General features: G+C 34.0%; 1 protein-coding gene across 1 annotated transcript in view; it reads left to right on the forward strand.

Moving 5' to 3' along the window:
- The window catches only part of LOC138709944 (spore coat protein SP65-like), a 37,564-nt gene extending 26,095 nt beyond the window's left edge, over positions 1-11,469 (forward strand). The window contains exon 4 of the mRNA XM_069840631.1: positions 9,656-11,469. Within this exon, the coding sequence (XP_069696732.1) occupies positions 9,656-10,197 (542 nt within the window). The 3' untranslated portion in view covers positions 10,198-11,469. The remainder of the gene's footprint in view (positions 1-9,655) is intronic.
- The last annotated feature ends 7,646 nt before the right edge of the window (positions 11,470-19,115 follow it).

The raw sequence follows: 19,115 nt of genomic DNA on the forward strand, positions 1-19,115 counted from the left end.
TTACACTACATTCGACATTGCAGCCTGAAAGAGCAGAAGCTTGTGCTCGGGTGCAGTTCAGTCTCCTTATATAAAATTGAATAATGTTAATTCAGCACAATAATATTAATATATAGTAAACTGCAGACCATGTAATAACATACACGAATATAGAAAATACGAAATACACGAGTATTAGATTACAATTTTAAACTCGTACAGCTTAATAAAAGACCAAACAATTAAATAATTAATCTAATTTGTTTCCTAAATCTATGTGTGTTTAATGTACTTAGTTCAGGATAAGCTCTAATTAATGCATAAATTCTGGATCTAAAATTTCTGCTGTGTTTTAATCCAGTACTTGGGGGTGTTTAGAAAGAAACTGTATTTTTGTCTCGTATGGTATTCATGAGGATAAAAAATTTGCGATTTTTATGGAAGTAAATCAGCAATATTTGTTTATAAATTTGTTCTCGATTTGATACACCAAATTCCTGAAAAATTAATTTCGTTGGGCAATCAAAAGTTTTATATAGACAAATTTTGATAATTATTTTTTTGGAGTAAATTTAAAGGATGGATAGTCGATTTTGACATTTCTTCCCAACCTAATATACCATACTGAATTATTGATTGAAACAGAGCTAAGTACACAGTACGCAGAACATAAATAAGTAAATAAGAATGTAGAATGGAAAATTTTTGGATCGTTTTACACAATCTGTTACACAGGAATGAGATATGCTTGTCCCATTTTAAATGTTGGCCAATAATAATGCCTAAATATTTAACTTGTGAGGATATACTCAAAGCATTACATGAGCAAGTAGGTAGGTTACAATCATGTATTGTTATGTTTCTATTATTATTTATGTTTAGTTCTTCAAGGTCATGTGATGTTAATGAAAATGGTATTAATTTTGTTTTAGAAATGTTGAAAGAAAGTAAGTGAACATCCAGCCATTCTTTAATAATGTTAATACTACTGTTAGAATTTTGATAAGTTTCATTCCAACTCGAACTGCTAAATATAACCACACTATCATCAGCATAAGAATACAGAGTACCAGAATATTTCTCATTGTCAATTTTAAGTAAATCGTTGATATATATTAAAAACAAAACAGGACCTAAAATCATCCCTGAGATACACCTATACCAATGTTACGTAATTCACTAAGGTGATCATTGATTTTAGTTGACTGAGTTCTGTTACTTAAGTAAGATTTAAATAATTTTAAAGCCAATCCATTAATTCCCAATCTATCCATTTTATTAAAAGTATATTGTGATTGACTGTATCGAAAAATTCCTAGACATTTATTTCCTACATCTAATTGTTGAATTATTTTTTAAGTAACGGCCATAATTGCATCATCAGTGAACAAATTTTTCTGAAACCAAATTGATTATATTTTAGTGGTTTATTATTTTTTTTTTTTTTTCTAAAAATTGTGTTTAACAGTGTTTTTATACAATTTTCAAATACTTTAGAGAGACTGGGTAATAGTGAAATGGGTCTGTAATTATTAAGATTATATTTGTCACCAGACTTGTGAATTGGTATCACCACAGCATGTTTTAGGGCTGAGGGAAATACATCTTGAGATATGCACCAATTAAATATAAAGGCAAGTGGTTTAGAAATGGCTTCGATAATAAGTTTCCGGGTATTTGTTGTAATACCATCAATACCAGGACCAACATTATTTTTTAAACTATTTATAATATTAACGATTTCACATTCGTTTACAGGAAACATAAACATAGATGATAAACTTTTATTATAAGTAAGCTTATAGTGATGAGTATTAAATACTTTCTTTTTTATATTAGAATATACTATGTCATGACCTACATTGGTAAAATGATTGTTAAATTCGTTTGCAATAGTTTCCTTATTTTCAATTTTTATTCCATTTCGACTTGTCTTTAATATAGTATTTTTATTACATTGGCTGTCAGTAGCTTCGTTTATGGTCTGCCAAAATTGCTTTGGATTATTTTTATTTTTGGCAAATTTTTCAGAATAATATTTGATTCTCTGATTCCTTATTACATTAGTGAGAATATTTCTATATTTTCTGTAATAATTATTTAATAAAACAGTGTTTTGTGGGTCACGTTTAACTTGCTTAGCCAGCTTATCTCTAGATAGTATTGATTTAACAATACCTGTGGTAATCCAAGGTTTAATTTTTTTGTACTTACTTGAGAATTTGAGAGGGACATGATTAGAATATTTGCAAGTAAGGACTTCATTGTAGAATATAGATTTCCAAGTCATATTATTAATCTTAATATATAAAAATGAATGTGGGTATGTATGTATGTATGTGTGTATGTTCTCTATACAAATCTACACGCTTTGACCGATATGTGCCAAAGTTTGCTCATTTAACCTTCATAACCAGGAGAAGAACATAAGCTATTTTAAAATTATGCAAATGGAAGTTAAATTAATTAAAATTATAAAAAGTAAAAATAAATAGATCAGATATTCATGTATTATATTAAAATGCAAAATCTTCTACAGTCAATTGTTCTTTATTATTGTCTGTTGTATTCAACATAGACTTTCACGAGGCCTTGGAAATTTTAACACGAAATTAAATTACAGTGTTGTTACAGATCATGAAGGCTAAAACTAGATAATTCATGCAATAAGTATCTTTACACAGTCCAGGACCGTATTATGAATTCCTCGATGCAGTTTTGTAGATAGTGAGCAAACTGTTTTATACAACTGAATTCTAGAATTCTTTGAAACTACAAGGTTCGCTACCACATAATTTACTTAATATTGAATAACCAATAGTACTATTGTGAAATATTGACCCACCAAAATTATGCATAAATAAAAATTGGTGTGAAAAACTCATATGAAACGTAATACAATTGGCAATATTAACTGCAAAAATAAAAGGAGATGTTTTTATTCCACATATTGCTAGGATACTCATTCAATTTTAAGCAACTGCAATTTCATTTGCCACTAATGGCCATATTAAAATGAAGCTCAAAGACAGTCGCTCAAAGTTGCAGACATTAACTTAAAAACTACGTTTTTTTCACATCCTCAACTATATTTTATACAAAGAAGTAAAAAAAAATTTATATCAATGAGCAATTCAATCATACTTTTGTCATGTTGCTAATGTGGTATGTGAATGTACATAATCCCACTGATAATAACATTATATTAGTTCTCAAAATATTGTTGTTCACGTCCGAAAATGTGTTGCTGCGAAATTATATCTGTATAATCGCGTTGCAAATTTCGTATGTTAAGCGTTGTGGAAATAAAAATCTCTTAATTTCTAAAATATCGGTAGGCCTATACGTTTATCAGAATATTAGTCTTTACGTTAAAAAATGACTTATTGCGAGTTTATATTGTATCTATATTCTGTGTATAAAATTAGAATTAATATAATATGTTCTGAATTTATGAGATATAGTTTCAAGTTATATTAAAAAAACTGGGTATGATATAAGTGGGTGTACAGCGGTTAAGATGTAAAAAAATCTTCCAATATAAATTAAATTATATATGTATATATTGATTTGATGCTGAAACTGATCAGAAAGAGTAGAAGGAATTATATTTTCGTTGGGTTTTACTTTGTTTATAGTATGATTTATGTCTTAACTACATCAGAATAAATAAATAAATAATAAAATAAATAAATACATAAATAAAAACAAATAAATAAATAATAAAATAAATGAATAAATACATAAATAAAAACAAATAAATAAATAAATTTAAAAGAACAGTTTAACGTCAGGCACATGATGAAATGTTTTCTTTTTGGTGCCTGATTTACAACTTTTCTAAATTGAGTTAACCCTGGCAGGCATTTGGCTAAGCAGTTCATTAATTCATGTAAGTAAAGATTCATCTTTATGGGCGAGGAAAGCTTAGTAAAGACAATTCGTTTTGATTGTGTATAGTTAGGTTTCCGAGATTTCCGAAAATTTAATAACCAGTTTAATTAAAAATAGAAGCAGAAAGGAAAACCCGGGCAACACCGGGTGCTTTCAGCTAGTATGATATATTAGGCTTTTATGGTTTATAATTAGCTTTATAATTGTCCGAAGGTTCAGTGGCTTCTCTGCTGATACTTTTATTACTGGTTGACAACAATGCAAAAGTCATATAATGATCTGTTATTGCACTTGCGTAAACTCCAGGTATAAAATTTAAGTTATTTCCAGTTTTTAGGAAAATATGGTCAAGACATGAATTGGATGATGGACGATTAATGAAATTTAATTAATTGATTAACTAGCGGACTTACTCGTGTTAATTATCTAAGTCTGTGCGGCTTACAGCTGTTTCGGTGCTTCTTCACACCATCCTCAGAGCCTACTAGATCTCGGCGTCATCTAGAACTTCTCTGCCTGTTGTGTGGGCGCGTTTGATTGTTGAAAAGTGTTGAAAAGTGGAGTCAAATCGTATGTGTGTGTGTACTGAATTTGATCGGGGTGTGTTTTAGTGTGTTTGTATATTTCGTATTGTTCTAGTGTGTTGAGTTTTTGGTTCTTGGGTTGTATGTGTAGGATTTCCTTGTCCGCATTTATGTTATTGTATGTATGATTAGCATTGTTTATGTGATCGGCGTATGTAGATGTATTGTGTCCTCTGGTTATTGCTTTAATGTGTTCTTTGTAGCGTGTTTAGAATGATCTGCCTGTCTGTCCAATGTGGAACTTGTCGCAACTATTACATGTGAGTTTGTATACGCCTGTGTGGTCGTATTTATTTGTTTGTGTTGTCTGTGTGTTGAGATGTCTTTGTAGTGTGTTTTCTGTTCTGTATGCTATGTTGTATTTCTGCTTTCTCAATGAAGATGCGTGCGATCTTATGTGTGCTTTTGTTTTCATATGTTAGTGTGATGTATTTCTTGTGTTTATGTTGTGTTTTGCGTGTTTTTGTGTTTGTTAACTTTTTGTTTTGTTTTTCTTATGATGTTGTCTATTGTGTTTGGATTGTAACCATTTTCTTGTGCTATGAATTTGATTGTGTTCACTTCTTCATTGTAGTGTTGTTGGCTCATGGGTATGTTGAGTAATCTGTGTACCATTGTCCTGAATGCAGCATGTTTGTGTTGTATGGGGTGGTTAGATGTGTTGTGTATGTGTGTGGTGGTGGTGGTTGGTTTTCTGTTTATTTTGAAGGTGTGTTTGTTGTCAATTTTTGTTATGGTGATGTCTAAGATATTTATGGAGTTGTTATTTTCAAGTTCCAGTGTGTATTGAAGTTTTGGGTGTAATTTGTTTATGTATTGGTGTAGTTTGTGTATTTGTCTTTTGTTTCCTTTGTATAGTATAAGTATGTCATCTACGTACCTGTGCCAGTATATTATGTTGTCTGCATATTTGTTGTGTTCATTGTTGAGTATGTATGTTTGTTCTATATTGTGTAAAAATAACTCTGCTAGTATGCTAGAAATGGATGATCCCATTGGCAATCCTTCTGTTTGGGTGTAGTATATGTTGTTGTGTGTGAAATAGTTTTGCTTTGTTATGATGTCTGTGATTTGGATGATTTCTTCGATGTATTCTTGTGGTGTATTGTTGTCTATGAGCATTTGTTTTAGTACCGGTATCTGTAATGTATCTTGTATTGGTATGTTAGTGTATAAGTTAGTGATATCGAAAGATGCTAGCGTTGCCCTGTGTGGTGTGTGTTGTTGTTTTGTTTTGTTGACTAGATCTATAGTGTTTTTTCATTGTTGTCTGTTCTCTGAATTTTATTTTGTTTGTGATGATTTTGTCCATGTGTGTGGCTAGTTTGTGTGCTGGTGCCTGTTTGTAGTTGATTAGGGGTCTGATGTTCTCTTTGTGTATTTTGGGTAGCGCATTGAGTTTAGGTGCTGCTGGTTTGATTGGTTTGAGTGTTGTTTCATGTTTTGCGGTATTACGTGTTTGCTTTTGTTGATTGTGCTTTTTACTGTGTTGTGGTATTGTGTGGTGGGATCTTTTTCGAGTTCTGTGATGTTGTTGTGTTTAAAGTATGTTTCTATTTTGTTGTGCACAGTAATGCTACACAAACAAGACTGAGGAGTGCTATGCTTACATCATGTTGCACCAATTCACTATCGCCTATGACTTCATAAGTTAATTGTTCATCAATTTCCGGAACTCCAAATAGCATTATATTGTCTCTGCATGTGTACTGCTGCAGATCACTCACTTCCTGTTTGAGATGGTCATTCTCTTGCGCTAGCCTCTTCATCACTTCCTGCGTGGAGTTGAGTTCATGTCTTGTGTGCGCCTTTTCTGTTGAACTTGGAAGACATGAATTCAACTGATTTCTTAGTTCATTCACCTCAATCTGCACTGAAGATTTAAGATCCTCAAACATAAGTTTGAGGGTGGAAATAATCTGTTGTTGTTGTTGTTTTCTAATGCCAGGCGTTTGACAATAAAGTCATTTGACCTCTTGCACTCCAATATTTTTCAAAGATATTATCATGACCAGCCACTGAAGCACAGATTTTGAGGTGTTCTGAATCCATTTCTTGGTTTGAGTTGCACAATGGGCAGTTAGGGGACTGATATATTCCAATTCTATGCAGGTGTTTGGCCAAACAATCATGGCCTGTTGCCCATCTAAATGCAGCTACAGACGATTTTCGTGGTAAATCGGGAATTAACTGTGGATTTTGATGCAGAGAGTTCCATTTTTTCCCTTGGGATTGTGTTATCAAATTTTGTTTGTTGAAGTCTAAGTATGTAGATTTAATAAATCTCTTCACAGAGTAATACGTAGATTTAGTAACAGGTCTGTAAGTAGCAGTGCTGCCCTTCTTTGCTAAAGCATCTGCATTCTCGTTTCCCAGGATTCCACAATGGGATGGTATCCATTGGAATACAATTCTTTTATTGAGTGATATTAATTGAGAGAGCATTTTAGTTATTTCTGCTGTTTGAGATGAAGGTGTGTGTTTAGAGACGGTTGATAGAATAGCTGCTTTGGAGTCTGACAATATAACTGCATTCCTAAATTTATTGATGTGGCATAGGAGATTCCTGAGACATTCACTTATTGCAATGATTTCACCATCAAAACTTGTTGTTCCATATCCAAGAGATCTAAAAGTGAGAAGAGACAGCACATAACACCTGCACTGGCACCTTGTTCTCTGGAGATGTTATTTGATTTTTAGTGACAAATTCAGATGTTTTGTTAACGTAATCTTCTATTTTTTCATCAGCACAATAGAATCGGATTTATCAGCTTTAATATGAATGATATTATTTTGATTAAATTTTTTCTCTAGCTTGATGACCTTCTTACGTTCGGAATTAGTTTTTTATATTTAATGTTTGGTTTTGGGATCTTTAATATACTCTGAAATTATTTTTGAAGTTTGATATCTTAGGTGTTCTTTATTTTCATGTGAGCTACTTTGTATAATATGTTCTGTCTCTATTATTAAATTGTCGAGAATTTTATCTTCATCACATGGTTCGTAGTTATGTTTGTAGCCTCTGTTAATGACTTCTAATTCTGATGGGGAAAGAGAAGTGTCTGGTAAGTTGGTTAATCTATTAGTTGAATTGATGATGTAGTTCGCTGCGATTTTGAAGCTAGAAGGGTGTCCAATTTCTTGTTTAAAGTTTCATATTTAGTTTTTCATCAATTGATTAACTTTATCTTGCCTTTTTTTTTTTTTTTGTATGCTATCCCAATATATACCAGTTGATTTTGCTGTGAGTAAATGCAGTGTATATAATTTATTACTGAGTGTTTCTTTTTTCTTATGTTGAAATTTAATTTAATTTTTGAGCCAACAGAATTGAGTTTGTCATTGAATTTCTTGGCAGCTATTTATTTTATGACATTCTCATTAGTGTTATTGATCCATGCTTATATTCATATTTAAGAGAGTATTTTTTTTAGAAAACCAAATATTCCTGAAAGTGTTCATTTTGTGTTAACTAATTGTACAAGACCTGAAGATGCCATTACATGGCGAAAATGTTCGTCTCTTATAGCTTCACCAATAAATTCCAAATTTATATCACAATTTAATGACTTTATGGTTTATAATACAGGATAAGTAACTAGAAGGAAATAAATACATATGTATTTGTCATTAAAATTGTTAAATAAAAATAGGCAAGCAATAAGAAAAGAAAACTTTAATACAAAAAGAAAATAGGAAAATTCATTGTAAATGCTACAGTGAATGTTAAGGAGAGAGGATGGCTTTAATATAGTGGAAAACCGTTGAATTAAAAAATGATTTTGTTGTAAAATACACTTCGATATGTGAGAAATACATGTATTACGAAAATTTTAATGTGAATTTATGCCCTTGTCAGCTACTGCAAAGCTATTTTAAAGCTCTGGTGCGCATGATTTTCAAGGCGCAAGGATAGTTAAAATGTGATGGAAAACCAGTAAATTTTTAAAAAGAAAAGGTTTGCTTTAAAATAATCTGTGAAATTTTAAACTTTCATTGCACAACTTTAATGCACATTTATAGCGCTTTTAGCTGCCATTTTTAAAGCTCTGGTGCACGGTGTTTTCAAGGGGAAAGGATGGTTAAAATTTGGCGAAAAACCAGTATATTTTTAAAAAGAAAAATTCTTGCTTTAAAATAATCTTTGAAATTTGAAACTTTCATCACACTAAATTTAATATATTTATGGTACTTTTAGCTGTCATTTTTAAAGCTCTGATGCACAGGGTTTTTAAATTACACTGAACTTTGATTGAAATTTCTGGTAACTTTAATTGTTTGTTTTATTCTCACACAAAAGACTTAATATCGTTACATTTTCGGAACTATTTGATGCTACATGCATGATATTTGAAACACTCATTCTTAGGATATTATGAAACTTTTCTGTGTATCAGTGATTTGTTATTTTGTTGCATTTAAAAAATATCTCTCAAATTTATTCTTAAGATGTAGCCTATGCTTTATTTGAACATTGTGAAAACGAATATCAAAATTATGCTATAACCATTTTACAGAATGTGCTTTTAGGAGTAAAAAGACAAAGATGTTTTGAATTTATCTTAAAAATGGCTGAGATATATTCACTGTTCTAAACTACAGTGCCCTGATACTTTTTCTCCCCAAGATTCCTGCCCCAATTTTTTTTTTACTAATCTCAAATTTAAGTTGTTGCAGCAATGATATTTCTACATAATGAAAAAAAAAAAAAAAAAAAAAGGAAAATTACGATGAAATAGGAAAAAATTCAAATTATACAACCACCTCCCCTTAAAAATAAAATTTACATGTATCAGAAATAGTCTATGCAGGTCACTGACAGCTTGTGCATGCCGTGTGTATGAGTGGGGAAGTGTGTTTCAGTTTATGCAGAGATTATAAAGAAATTCCGTTCCATAAGTGAATTAAAATATTAAATATTTAGGCCAGTTTAACTGATTCTGTGAGAATATCAATTTCATTCCGGAGGGAGATAGAGATGAGAGTCACTACTCAAAAGTGGAAATTAAAAAAAAAATATGTTATTAAATACACAGTTGGTGAATAGCTGTGTAAATTTTCTCTGACGTTGCAGCACACTTAAACTTTAACATGGGTACAGGAAAATGTATTATTGTAATAAAAATTATTTTATTTTTATTTTGAGAAATTGAAAAGGGTGAACTATCTGATTGTGGCTCCTAAATTTATAGCTATAGCAGGAGCAGCAGGAGCAGCACTAGCCACCGCAGGAGTGGCAACGATACTAGGAGCTGGAATTGACAGGCTAGCCATAGCGGCAGCGGCTGCGGCAGCAGCAGCAGCAGGAGCAGGGGCAAGACCGACAGTGATAGCAGCTATCACAGCTGTGGCAGGGACTGCAGCAGCTGGTTCAGCAGGACAAAGACCAGCAGCTGCAACAGCAACTGTAATATCTACAGCTACTGCAGCAGCCACAATTCTTCTAAGAGGAGGAGGAGCTGTAGTAGTTGTAGATGTAGCAGGAGCAAGAAAAGACACGTCTTCGGCAGTAGCAGGAGCACTTGCTGCAGGTGCTGTAGCAATGGCAGGCTCAGTTATAGCAGGAGCAGGGCCAGGAGGTGCACTGGTTGCTGCCACTGCTGCAGTGACAGCAACAGGAGCAGCAGCAGCAGGCGCAGACGCAACTACTGTCGCACACAAGGTGCAAGAGCAGCAGCAGCAGCTGCAGCACCATCACCATCACCATAACGGAGTGAGGAGCACGAGACGATAAAAGGTGATCATGTTGTTTCATTTTGGATGATAAATTTGAGGAGAAATCCTGCAACCACAATAAGGGAAGATTTTTAGAAAAAATTAAGTATGAATATGATGAAGCTATTTTAAAATTATGCAAATGGAAGTTAAATTAATTAAAATTATAAAAAGTAAAAATAAATAGATCAGATATTCATGTATTATATTAAAATGCAAATAGAAATCTTGAGATAGACTAATGAAATACTTCACACAGTTGCCAAAAGAATTGCCGCTGTTATCCAGAATAAATTGACTATATTGTAATGTCATAGGAAAGCGGTTATAAACTCCCTATTGTCGTTCTTATGTTTGAGTATCAACCAGTCTACATAAAGGGAATATTTTCGGTAATATGAAAGACTTGCCACATACATTCAGTAAGCTTGTCACATGGGGACAATGTAGGCCTATTGAGTTCATTATTAGGAGGCGTAAGACGATCATAAAACAGCAATATTTGTAGTTTGCTGCTGCATGAAAATAAGACAGTGCAGACCAGTAAAAATGACCTATGTTCGTCCTTCTAGGTAACTGTACTTTTATCCCCATAAATAATGATAGGGACTTGACATTTTCAGAGGATCTAAAAAGAGTAAATTCAATAAATGTCCTGAAGGACTAGCTTGTTGAGCAAATACACAGAGGAGGTACAAATAAATTAAATATCGAAATGAGTCAAATGATCGATTGGTTCTTCTAGTGTTAAACAAGTTTTTTATACTTATAAAATTATTAGTGGAATGGTTGAAGTCGCTTTGCGAAGTCTGGCTGAATTGTAGGTACTCTAAAGCTGCAGTTTGTTTACGGCGATCATTGCTTGGAGTTGCTGGCTGTTAAAATGAATGCGCACTGTTTCTTTACAGCGATGATTGTTGGACGCGGTGCAGAATGCTGGAGGTTGCTTCTGAAGCAAATTCAGGATGCATATCACTCCATACATGTTCAATAATCGATTTTTAGAGAAGGCCATGTAGAAATATTTAATCGAGTTAAAGTAGCAAAACAAATGAGAATTGACAGCGATTTACACTGATAAAGAAACCACTTCCTGACAATCATCGCCAGCATTTATAATCGCCGGCGATGTGCGTCCGGTGATGATCACCATAAACAAACCGTAGCTTAAGTTGCAAATCTACCTTAAGAATATGTTTACTTCTATACTCGTATTTGTTCTTCAAGAAGACCAGAGCAGAAAATGTACTCTCACTGAAATATACTGATGCAAATGGCATTAAGTGTAGTACTGCAATCCAGAAAACATTGAGATATACTGGTGAGTCATGCAACCAAGATTGCAACAGAGATGTTTTAGGAAACACAATTTTTAACGACGATATCAGTAGATAATTCTAATAATTTTAAGAGACCCTTTTCTTTGGTCAAACTATTAATTGTTTGTCATCGGGAATGAATTTTTCATACAATTTGATAATATTTCCGTAATTTTAATGTCAATCAATGAAGATACTTTTATGCTTCCAAACATATTGGACGAAAGTCACAGAGTGGAACATTAATCGAATTCTCGATTGATAACTCAGCAAGACCAGTTTAATTTCTTTATTGTTGCTTTAGTCTTATCCTGAATGCTGAACACAGTTGGATCCTAGAGATTAAAATAAAGAAAAATAATAATAATATCGGATATGTAAGCAAGAGTTTCAAGCCAAGGGAAGTCCTTGGACAAACTCATTCCTGTTAAAATCTCAGAAGTGTGAGATAAAAAATATTTCAGCCAGCTGATATGTCACAGAATGCGATGAAGTTAAATTTAGTTAAAATAACGTTTGAAAACATACATTGGTTCCACACACCCAGGTGGGCAACCACTTGCTTAGGTAATTTGTCAACTACGAATGCCATAAATTGTGTATTAAGTTATACTTCAATATTGTATAGCATTGTTACATGTTTTAATAATTTTTGTCCTGTAAACATCTTACAGATTATTGTAATACAGTTTCTTGATGGTTTCTTGTCCATTTTGTTACTCAACTGTGGAATAATAAATAATAATGAATATAGGTCTATGCCGGTAATAATAAAAGAAAATATATATTTTCTTTTTTCCGAGATGTTCCAGTCAAACCAAACCACTACTCTCTATAGAGTTCAAATAATAATCTTTGGCCTATATCCTACTTCATCTTTCAAACAAATTAATTCAATTTTTAGCTAAACTAGTGCTGAAGTAGTTCCCCGCTTATATACATGTTGCATATACGAATCTGTGACAGGTTAGATTTGGTTAGTTTAGGCTTTTGTTATGCCATGCATATATTTGTCTATGATGCATATACGATCAACTGTATCTACATAAAAAGAATCCGTTATAAATTCAACAATTTTCACTTCCGAAATCACCAGAATTACCTCAGCGCTAGTTTCGCCGCTTTATTAACAGGAATATCTCTTCGAATTGTTAACAAGGTTGAGATCACTCTTAATTTTACTGGATGTGATGCCCCTGGTTTTATAAATTTGCACACAAAGTGTCTTGCAGCCCCTCTGAAGTTGACACCTACGTTTGGTGATATTTATTTGCATATCACGACATTCATAAGTTGGTTTACAGTTGAAATATCCAGAACTACCTCAGCGCTAGTTCTTGCCGCCCCTCTGAAGTTGTAGATGGAATATTGTGTTGGCCAAGTTTAATATCAATACTACCACCAGAAATTAACTCTTAATACATATAGCCTATCAAGACTTATGAGGAAATATTCTGGAATACAATTATACGAAAATAAGGTTTGACTTGGATAACAGGAGCTGGAGTAATAATTGCGAAATCTACCAATGCACTATTATTATAATTACGTAACTTGTATCACCGAAATGTAAATAATATATGATTGTGACGAAGGTGAATCTAGCATGCGGTGAATAAAACAATTTTTATGCTTACAACGGGGCCCAGCATCACACCAGAAGCGGAAATACTACACCGATGGCGCATGCGCAAAAAGAGAGCCGAGGGTGACTTCTATCGTCTCGTGTGAGGAGCTGTGAAATACCAGATGGACTGTATCTTTTCGGTTTCCTCTTCTCACTTCATTTGTCTTATCTTTTTCTCTTTCGTGTCCCTTTCTCTTCTGTAGCTTACTTCCTTTTTAATTTCCTTTTTCTACTCGGGGTTTCTCCTCTTCTTTTCTTTCACTTTAAGATGTTGCTGTTTAGTTTTGGTATTGTTGCATCGATCACGTTTGTAATGATTTTTTTTTTTACTGAGTGCGCCAAGGGTGAAAGCGCGCTGTGACTATACCCAGAGGTCAGTGGATCGAAGGAATTGGTTGATTGGGGTGACTGCGACGGACTGCGGTCATTCCGAAGGGCTAAGTGGGTTGCGGGGGAGCATGGTGAGGATACCGTCTCTACCCGTGGACACTTGGTTACAAGACGATTTACATGTTCGGCCGTCTGGATGGTTGCAGCAGTGGCGTCAGTGCTGGTTGTGCACTTGAAAGATACTGTTCCTAGCGGCTTGTTATGGGACATAGCTGAGGATGAGTTTCCTTTTTGGTAGCCACCTAATCCTCGCAGCGTCTTCGGACCTGGTGTTGGCGCTGTTCAGGAACTGCGCCAGTTTCAGGGGGGGGAGTCTGTGCCGTTTATATTTCGGCACATCTTTCTTTTCTATTTCTTTTAGATTTTTCTATCTTCATATTTTTCTCTGTTAGTTTTAATTATTTTAACTCTTCATAGATGGCTCGTAGTTTTTTCTTTCTGATCTAGTTCTTCTTACTTCTCGTAGATGGCCTTTCTCTCTATTTTCTTTTTTTTATATACTCTGTTTCTGTTTCTATAAACTATGATACGTTGATACCGAGGGAGCAAATTCTTGAGCTGGGGAGCATATCATTTGGTAATAACGCTTGCTGATTGGTCAAGACAGTCGTGTGATTTAGATTTGGTCTGTGAAGCGAGTTTCATCTCGAAAAGTAAGTGAGTCGACGGTTGGGCTCGAAGGATGTCGGACGCGTGGCGGAGTGCGAGCTGTTGCACGGGCAGGGACCGGGTTCGATAGTTCTGCCTGGGGCAGAATAGTTATCGGTGTGTGGGAACCTACAAGTGAATTGTAGAAGATATTCGGGTGGAGTTTAGCGGCGAGTTTTGGGATGTACTTATTAGTTTGAGCTGCTACCAGTTTCCAGACGGATTTGTGTTCAGTCAACTTTGGTGAAATTCTGGTGGATCGTTACTCAAGTTGTGAAATACCTAAAAGCCTGCCTCTAGTATTCTTCAGTTCAGTGAGTTGGTTTCGATTTATGTTTAATCAAGTTTTTCCAGTAGAACGGATTTAAACAGTATGGAATCCACGACGAAGGCGCCCATTGTTGAATGACGTTTCAGGGGTGAATAAACTGTATACAATGGTTATGTGTTACGAATTTAAGTTGCATGCTGTAATAAATAGTTGTGTTTTACAGTGAATGTGTGTTATCACTTGAATACCTCGACACCCAGATTACCATCCTGATCATAACGATTCATGGCAGGGTTCTTCTGTTACATTATTAAAAAGTAGAAGGCCCGAGGGCGTGTCAATGGTTGATGCTCCATTTAAAATAGTGCAAAAAATAAACATTTGAACGTGTTGAACGAAACTGTTCTGATAAGTTAGCACCTCCTTAAGTCTGCACATAGAATCCATGTATCTTGGGGGGGGGGGGTTAAATTTTGGTCATTATCAGTCAAAAATCGCATTTTCGTTTTCTTGTAAAAAATGAACCAGCAATCTCTTATTTATATGTTGAGCAAGTTTCAATGCTCTGCGGCGCTCGAAAGCATAAAAATTACGCAAAATAGGCTAAAATGGCTGCACCCTTGAACTTGAATTCCATGCAAATTTACAAGCTGTTCCCTCACACTTTTTTTTTTCAACACATTTCTTCACGTTTGAAGTTCAATTTCGATGCTAGGAACATGGAATTTTTACTGAATGTTCTATAAAGTAGCCTATGGTTAACAATTAGAATATCAGATTTTTATATTCTAATTAGTTTTTAAATTAAAAAATAATTTGTATATAATAGGTATTACAAAATTAAAAAATAACTTTTGACAAAATAATATTTTTTTTTTCTCTATTCTAAGGATATATTTCTAAAATATGGATACTTAGTGCTTTTCTAGATACATCAAAGATACTGTAATTTTTTTTCTAGATCATATACCGGTACTTAAAATTTGTACAGGAGATAGATTTTGAAAATATGCCCAATTTTTTTATAAAAAGGGCAAAACTCAGAAAATATCTGGATGACATGCATGAAAATTCGTAGCATATTGTGTATATATATCATATGTGGAATATGTGTGCCAAAAATGAACCAACTAGCACAAAAATTACAGCAGTTAGAAATTTCACCCATCCCCTCCCGGAATGATATCTCTCATCTAATAATAATCTTTTTCTACCCTTAACTTTTTCCCCATTCACCATTCCTTCCAGTGCATCCTTCAGTACGCAATTTTCTCCTAGCCAGTGACCCAGCCAATTTCTTTCTTTCTTCACCTACTCTTTCTATTCTAGCAGAGTTTCATTTCTTATTCTGTCTCTGTTTCACATGCTCCATTCTTCTCCATATCCACATTTCAGATCTTTCTAGTAGGTTCTCTTTACTTCATAATGTCTATGTTTCTGCGCCATATAGTGGCACATTCCACACAAAGCACTTCAATATTCTCTTCCTTACTTCTTTATCCAGAAGTCCACAGAAGATGCTCCTTTTTCTGCGAAACGCTTGCAGTTTTTCTTGGGAAAGAAACAGTAATTCTCATAGCTTTTATTAAAACACAGATAAAGATTTGATTATAGGCTTAAAAATTTCGCCATTCCAACACCAATGATATGCATATATTAAAATAAGTAATGTTCTCCATATGACGCAGACATAGATATTCAACTGTTAATTATAATTTTCCAAGAGGGATTCTTAAAATTTTGCTTGGTACTGTATGTTGTTGTTTTCTAATGCCAGGCATTTGACAATAAAGTCATTTGACCTCTTGCACTCCAATATTTTTCAAAGATATTATCGTGGTCAGCCACTGAAGCACACTGAATGTTTCTTTTTATGCCAAATACTTTTCCTTGAACCTATCCATCTTCAGTTCTTGAGTTTCAATGAGAAAATGCAAGTAACATCGTCAGGACGATTAGTGGGTTTTTCACGTGGGAGTAATGCAGTAGCTATTTCACGTCATTGAGGATTGTAGGTGAGAGTTAAGAAAATGTCAGTTTGTCATGCTTTGAACAAGACATAGCCTGAAATGTAGGGCACAATCACTTTTTCCCACTAAGGGATGTTGTAGGCCTCTTATTTTATCAGTAAGTAATGCCTTTTGATCTTTTCTTAGAAATTGTAATTTTTGCGCTTTCTCCAGACAATAGTGATCTACCAAATACTGCTGGATTAATGTGTGTTATTACTTTTTATCCACCGTGTAGATTCATGACGCAAGCATTTGCTTTTAGTGCCTCTTAGTGGTGACTGTGATATAAATTTTTGTATTAAGATTCAATAAATGAAACTATTTAAAATATAATTTATTTACAGTGTTTATTTTTTTCCATTCCACAAGTATTTATACAATAATTATGCAAATATCAGACAAATACTTTTCCTTTTTCACACTGGGAATATGAAATATAAAATCTGAAGAATACATTACATACATGGTATAACTACTGTAAATAAGCTTTCATCAAACTTTGGTGTATGGACCACCATTGGTACCTGAGATACAGCTTGAAGGGATAAAATTACTTACTTACTTACTGGCTTTTAAGGAACCCGGAGGTTCATTGCCGCCCTCACATAAGCCCGCCATTGGTCCCTATCCTGAGCAAGATTAATCCAGTCTCTATCATCATATCCCATCTCCCTCAAATCCATTTTAATATTATCTTCCCATCTACGTCTCGGCCTCCCCAAAGGTCTTTTCCCCTCTGGCCTCCCAACTAACACTCTATATGCATTTCTGGATTCGCCCATACATGCTACATGCCCTGCCCATCTCAAACATCTGGATTTAATGTTCCTAATTATGTCAGGTGAAGGATATAAGAAGGGATAAAATTACTTAGTAAAAATATTGAAGTGATACAATGTAACTGTTAAAAAAAAATGCGTGAAAAATCATGCTGCATTTTTAAATAAAATAATTCACAATATTTATGAAAGGGTCTTCTGAAGGGTAGGGCAACATTCTTTTCTACAGAACATTTAGTAACAGAAGGTTTAAAGTAAAATCCAAAATCCAATTAACCATTAATGCACTGTATGGTGAACTCTATCAATGAAAACAATCAGTACTCCTGACATGTAGCATGATTTTGATGCAGACAGTAACTTAAGGAGAGAGATACATTGGCAAAAATTTAGTGAAATTCATTTTTTTTATATCTCAGCTACTATAAAAGCTAAATGAAAAAACTTTTAATGGTTAATATACACACATTACACTAAAACACTATTCAGAATATTAAAATAGCTAGCAATTAGTGTAAAAATATCAAACTTGCATAATTTTTTTTACAACTGTAAAGCATTTACATACCGGTAATAAAATATACACTAATTATTTTGTATGATTCTTTAACTGGAATTTAAAGACCTACATCAACAATTTAGTCTAGGATCTTTTAGCTATTCCTTCATCAAAATTTTTTTTTTCTTAATCATTACTATCAATATTAAATTTTCTAAAATTTTTGATTAAGAAAAAAATATTTCCTGAAGGAATAGGTAAAAGATTCTAGACTATGTTATTGATGTAAGTCTTTGGAATATCTATGTAAAAGAATCATGCAGATATTTAATTAGCTGTATATTTTATTATGTAAATGCTTTACAGCTGTAAAAAAATTATGCAAGTTTGACATTATTTTTACAAGTAGGTAATTATTAGCTATTTTAATATTATGGATATGCTCTAGCCCTCGAAACAACCAACACAAAATATCCCCCAAAAGAATGGTTAGATATTATTATATACAGATTTTCTAAAGACCACCGAACAGGAGCTGCAGTCTCATGTTCACTATTCTCATTTTATCAAGCAGCAGGTCTGAACACCACAAACTATGACGGAGCAATAATGGCAATACACAGAGCTCTACAGCAATTAATGAATCTCCCAATTAACAAGTGCAATAAAGCAGTAATCCTCTCGGATTCCAAAGCTGCAATTCAAGCAATATGCTCAAACACCACAAAAAAATCAGACAAAATAAAGGATTGCTACAACATGTTAGTTCAACTTCAAAATCTTAACAAAAAAATTCACATACAGTGGGTCCCAGCACACTGTGGGATCGAGGGCAACGAACTGGCAGATCCACTTGCCAAGATAGGCACAACTCGTACAGCAAATGAAAACGACAAATCTGCCAATGACTTCAGTAAAGCACCTGATCAATTTTAAATTTTCACACCTTCATATTGAGGAAACAAAAATACATGCTGAAAACAAAAAAAGGAACACCCTAATCTTGAACCCAGAAGTAATCCCACAAGCACCGCGGAAAACTGCAGTTGCAGCCTTCAGACTGCTTACAGGACACGATTGCCTGGCAAGCCACTTACATAAACTGCAAATTCTAAATTCACCATTGTGTCCCTGTGCAACAGAGCCCTGCACAACGGCCCAGCCCATGGGCTGCTTCTGCACTGCACAGCACTGGGCTCCGCAGTGTCACATGGAACTAGCTCATGACGTCACTCAGCATCACCGCATGAGTTGGAGCGAACTGCTTGCAGAACAGTTTTGCGCGATGGGCTTGTATTAAGGAATGGACCAAAGTTTCCGCTTCTATCAGTTACTTATGCACTTATTTTGCGTGGGCTTGTGCTTGTGTGTGCTGTTCGATCAATGATCAGC

This window comes from Periplaneta americana, chromosome 12 (genome assembly GCF_040183065.1).
Source record: "Periplaneta americana isolate PAMFEO1 chromosome 12, P.americana_PAMFEO1_priV1, whole genome shotgun sequence".
NCBI classification, from domain to species: domain Eukaryota; kingdom Metazoa; phylum Arthropoda; class Insecta; order Blattodea; family Blattidae; genus Periplaneta; species Periplaneta americana.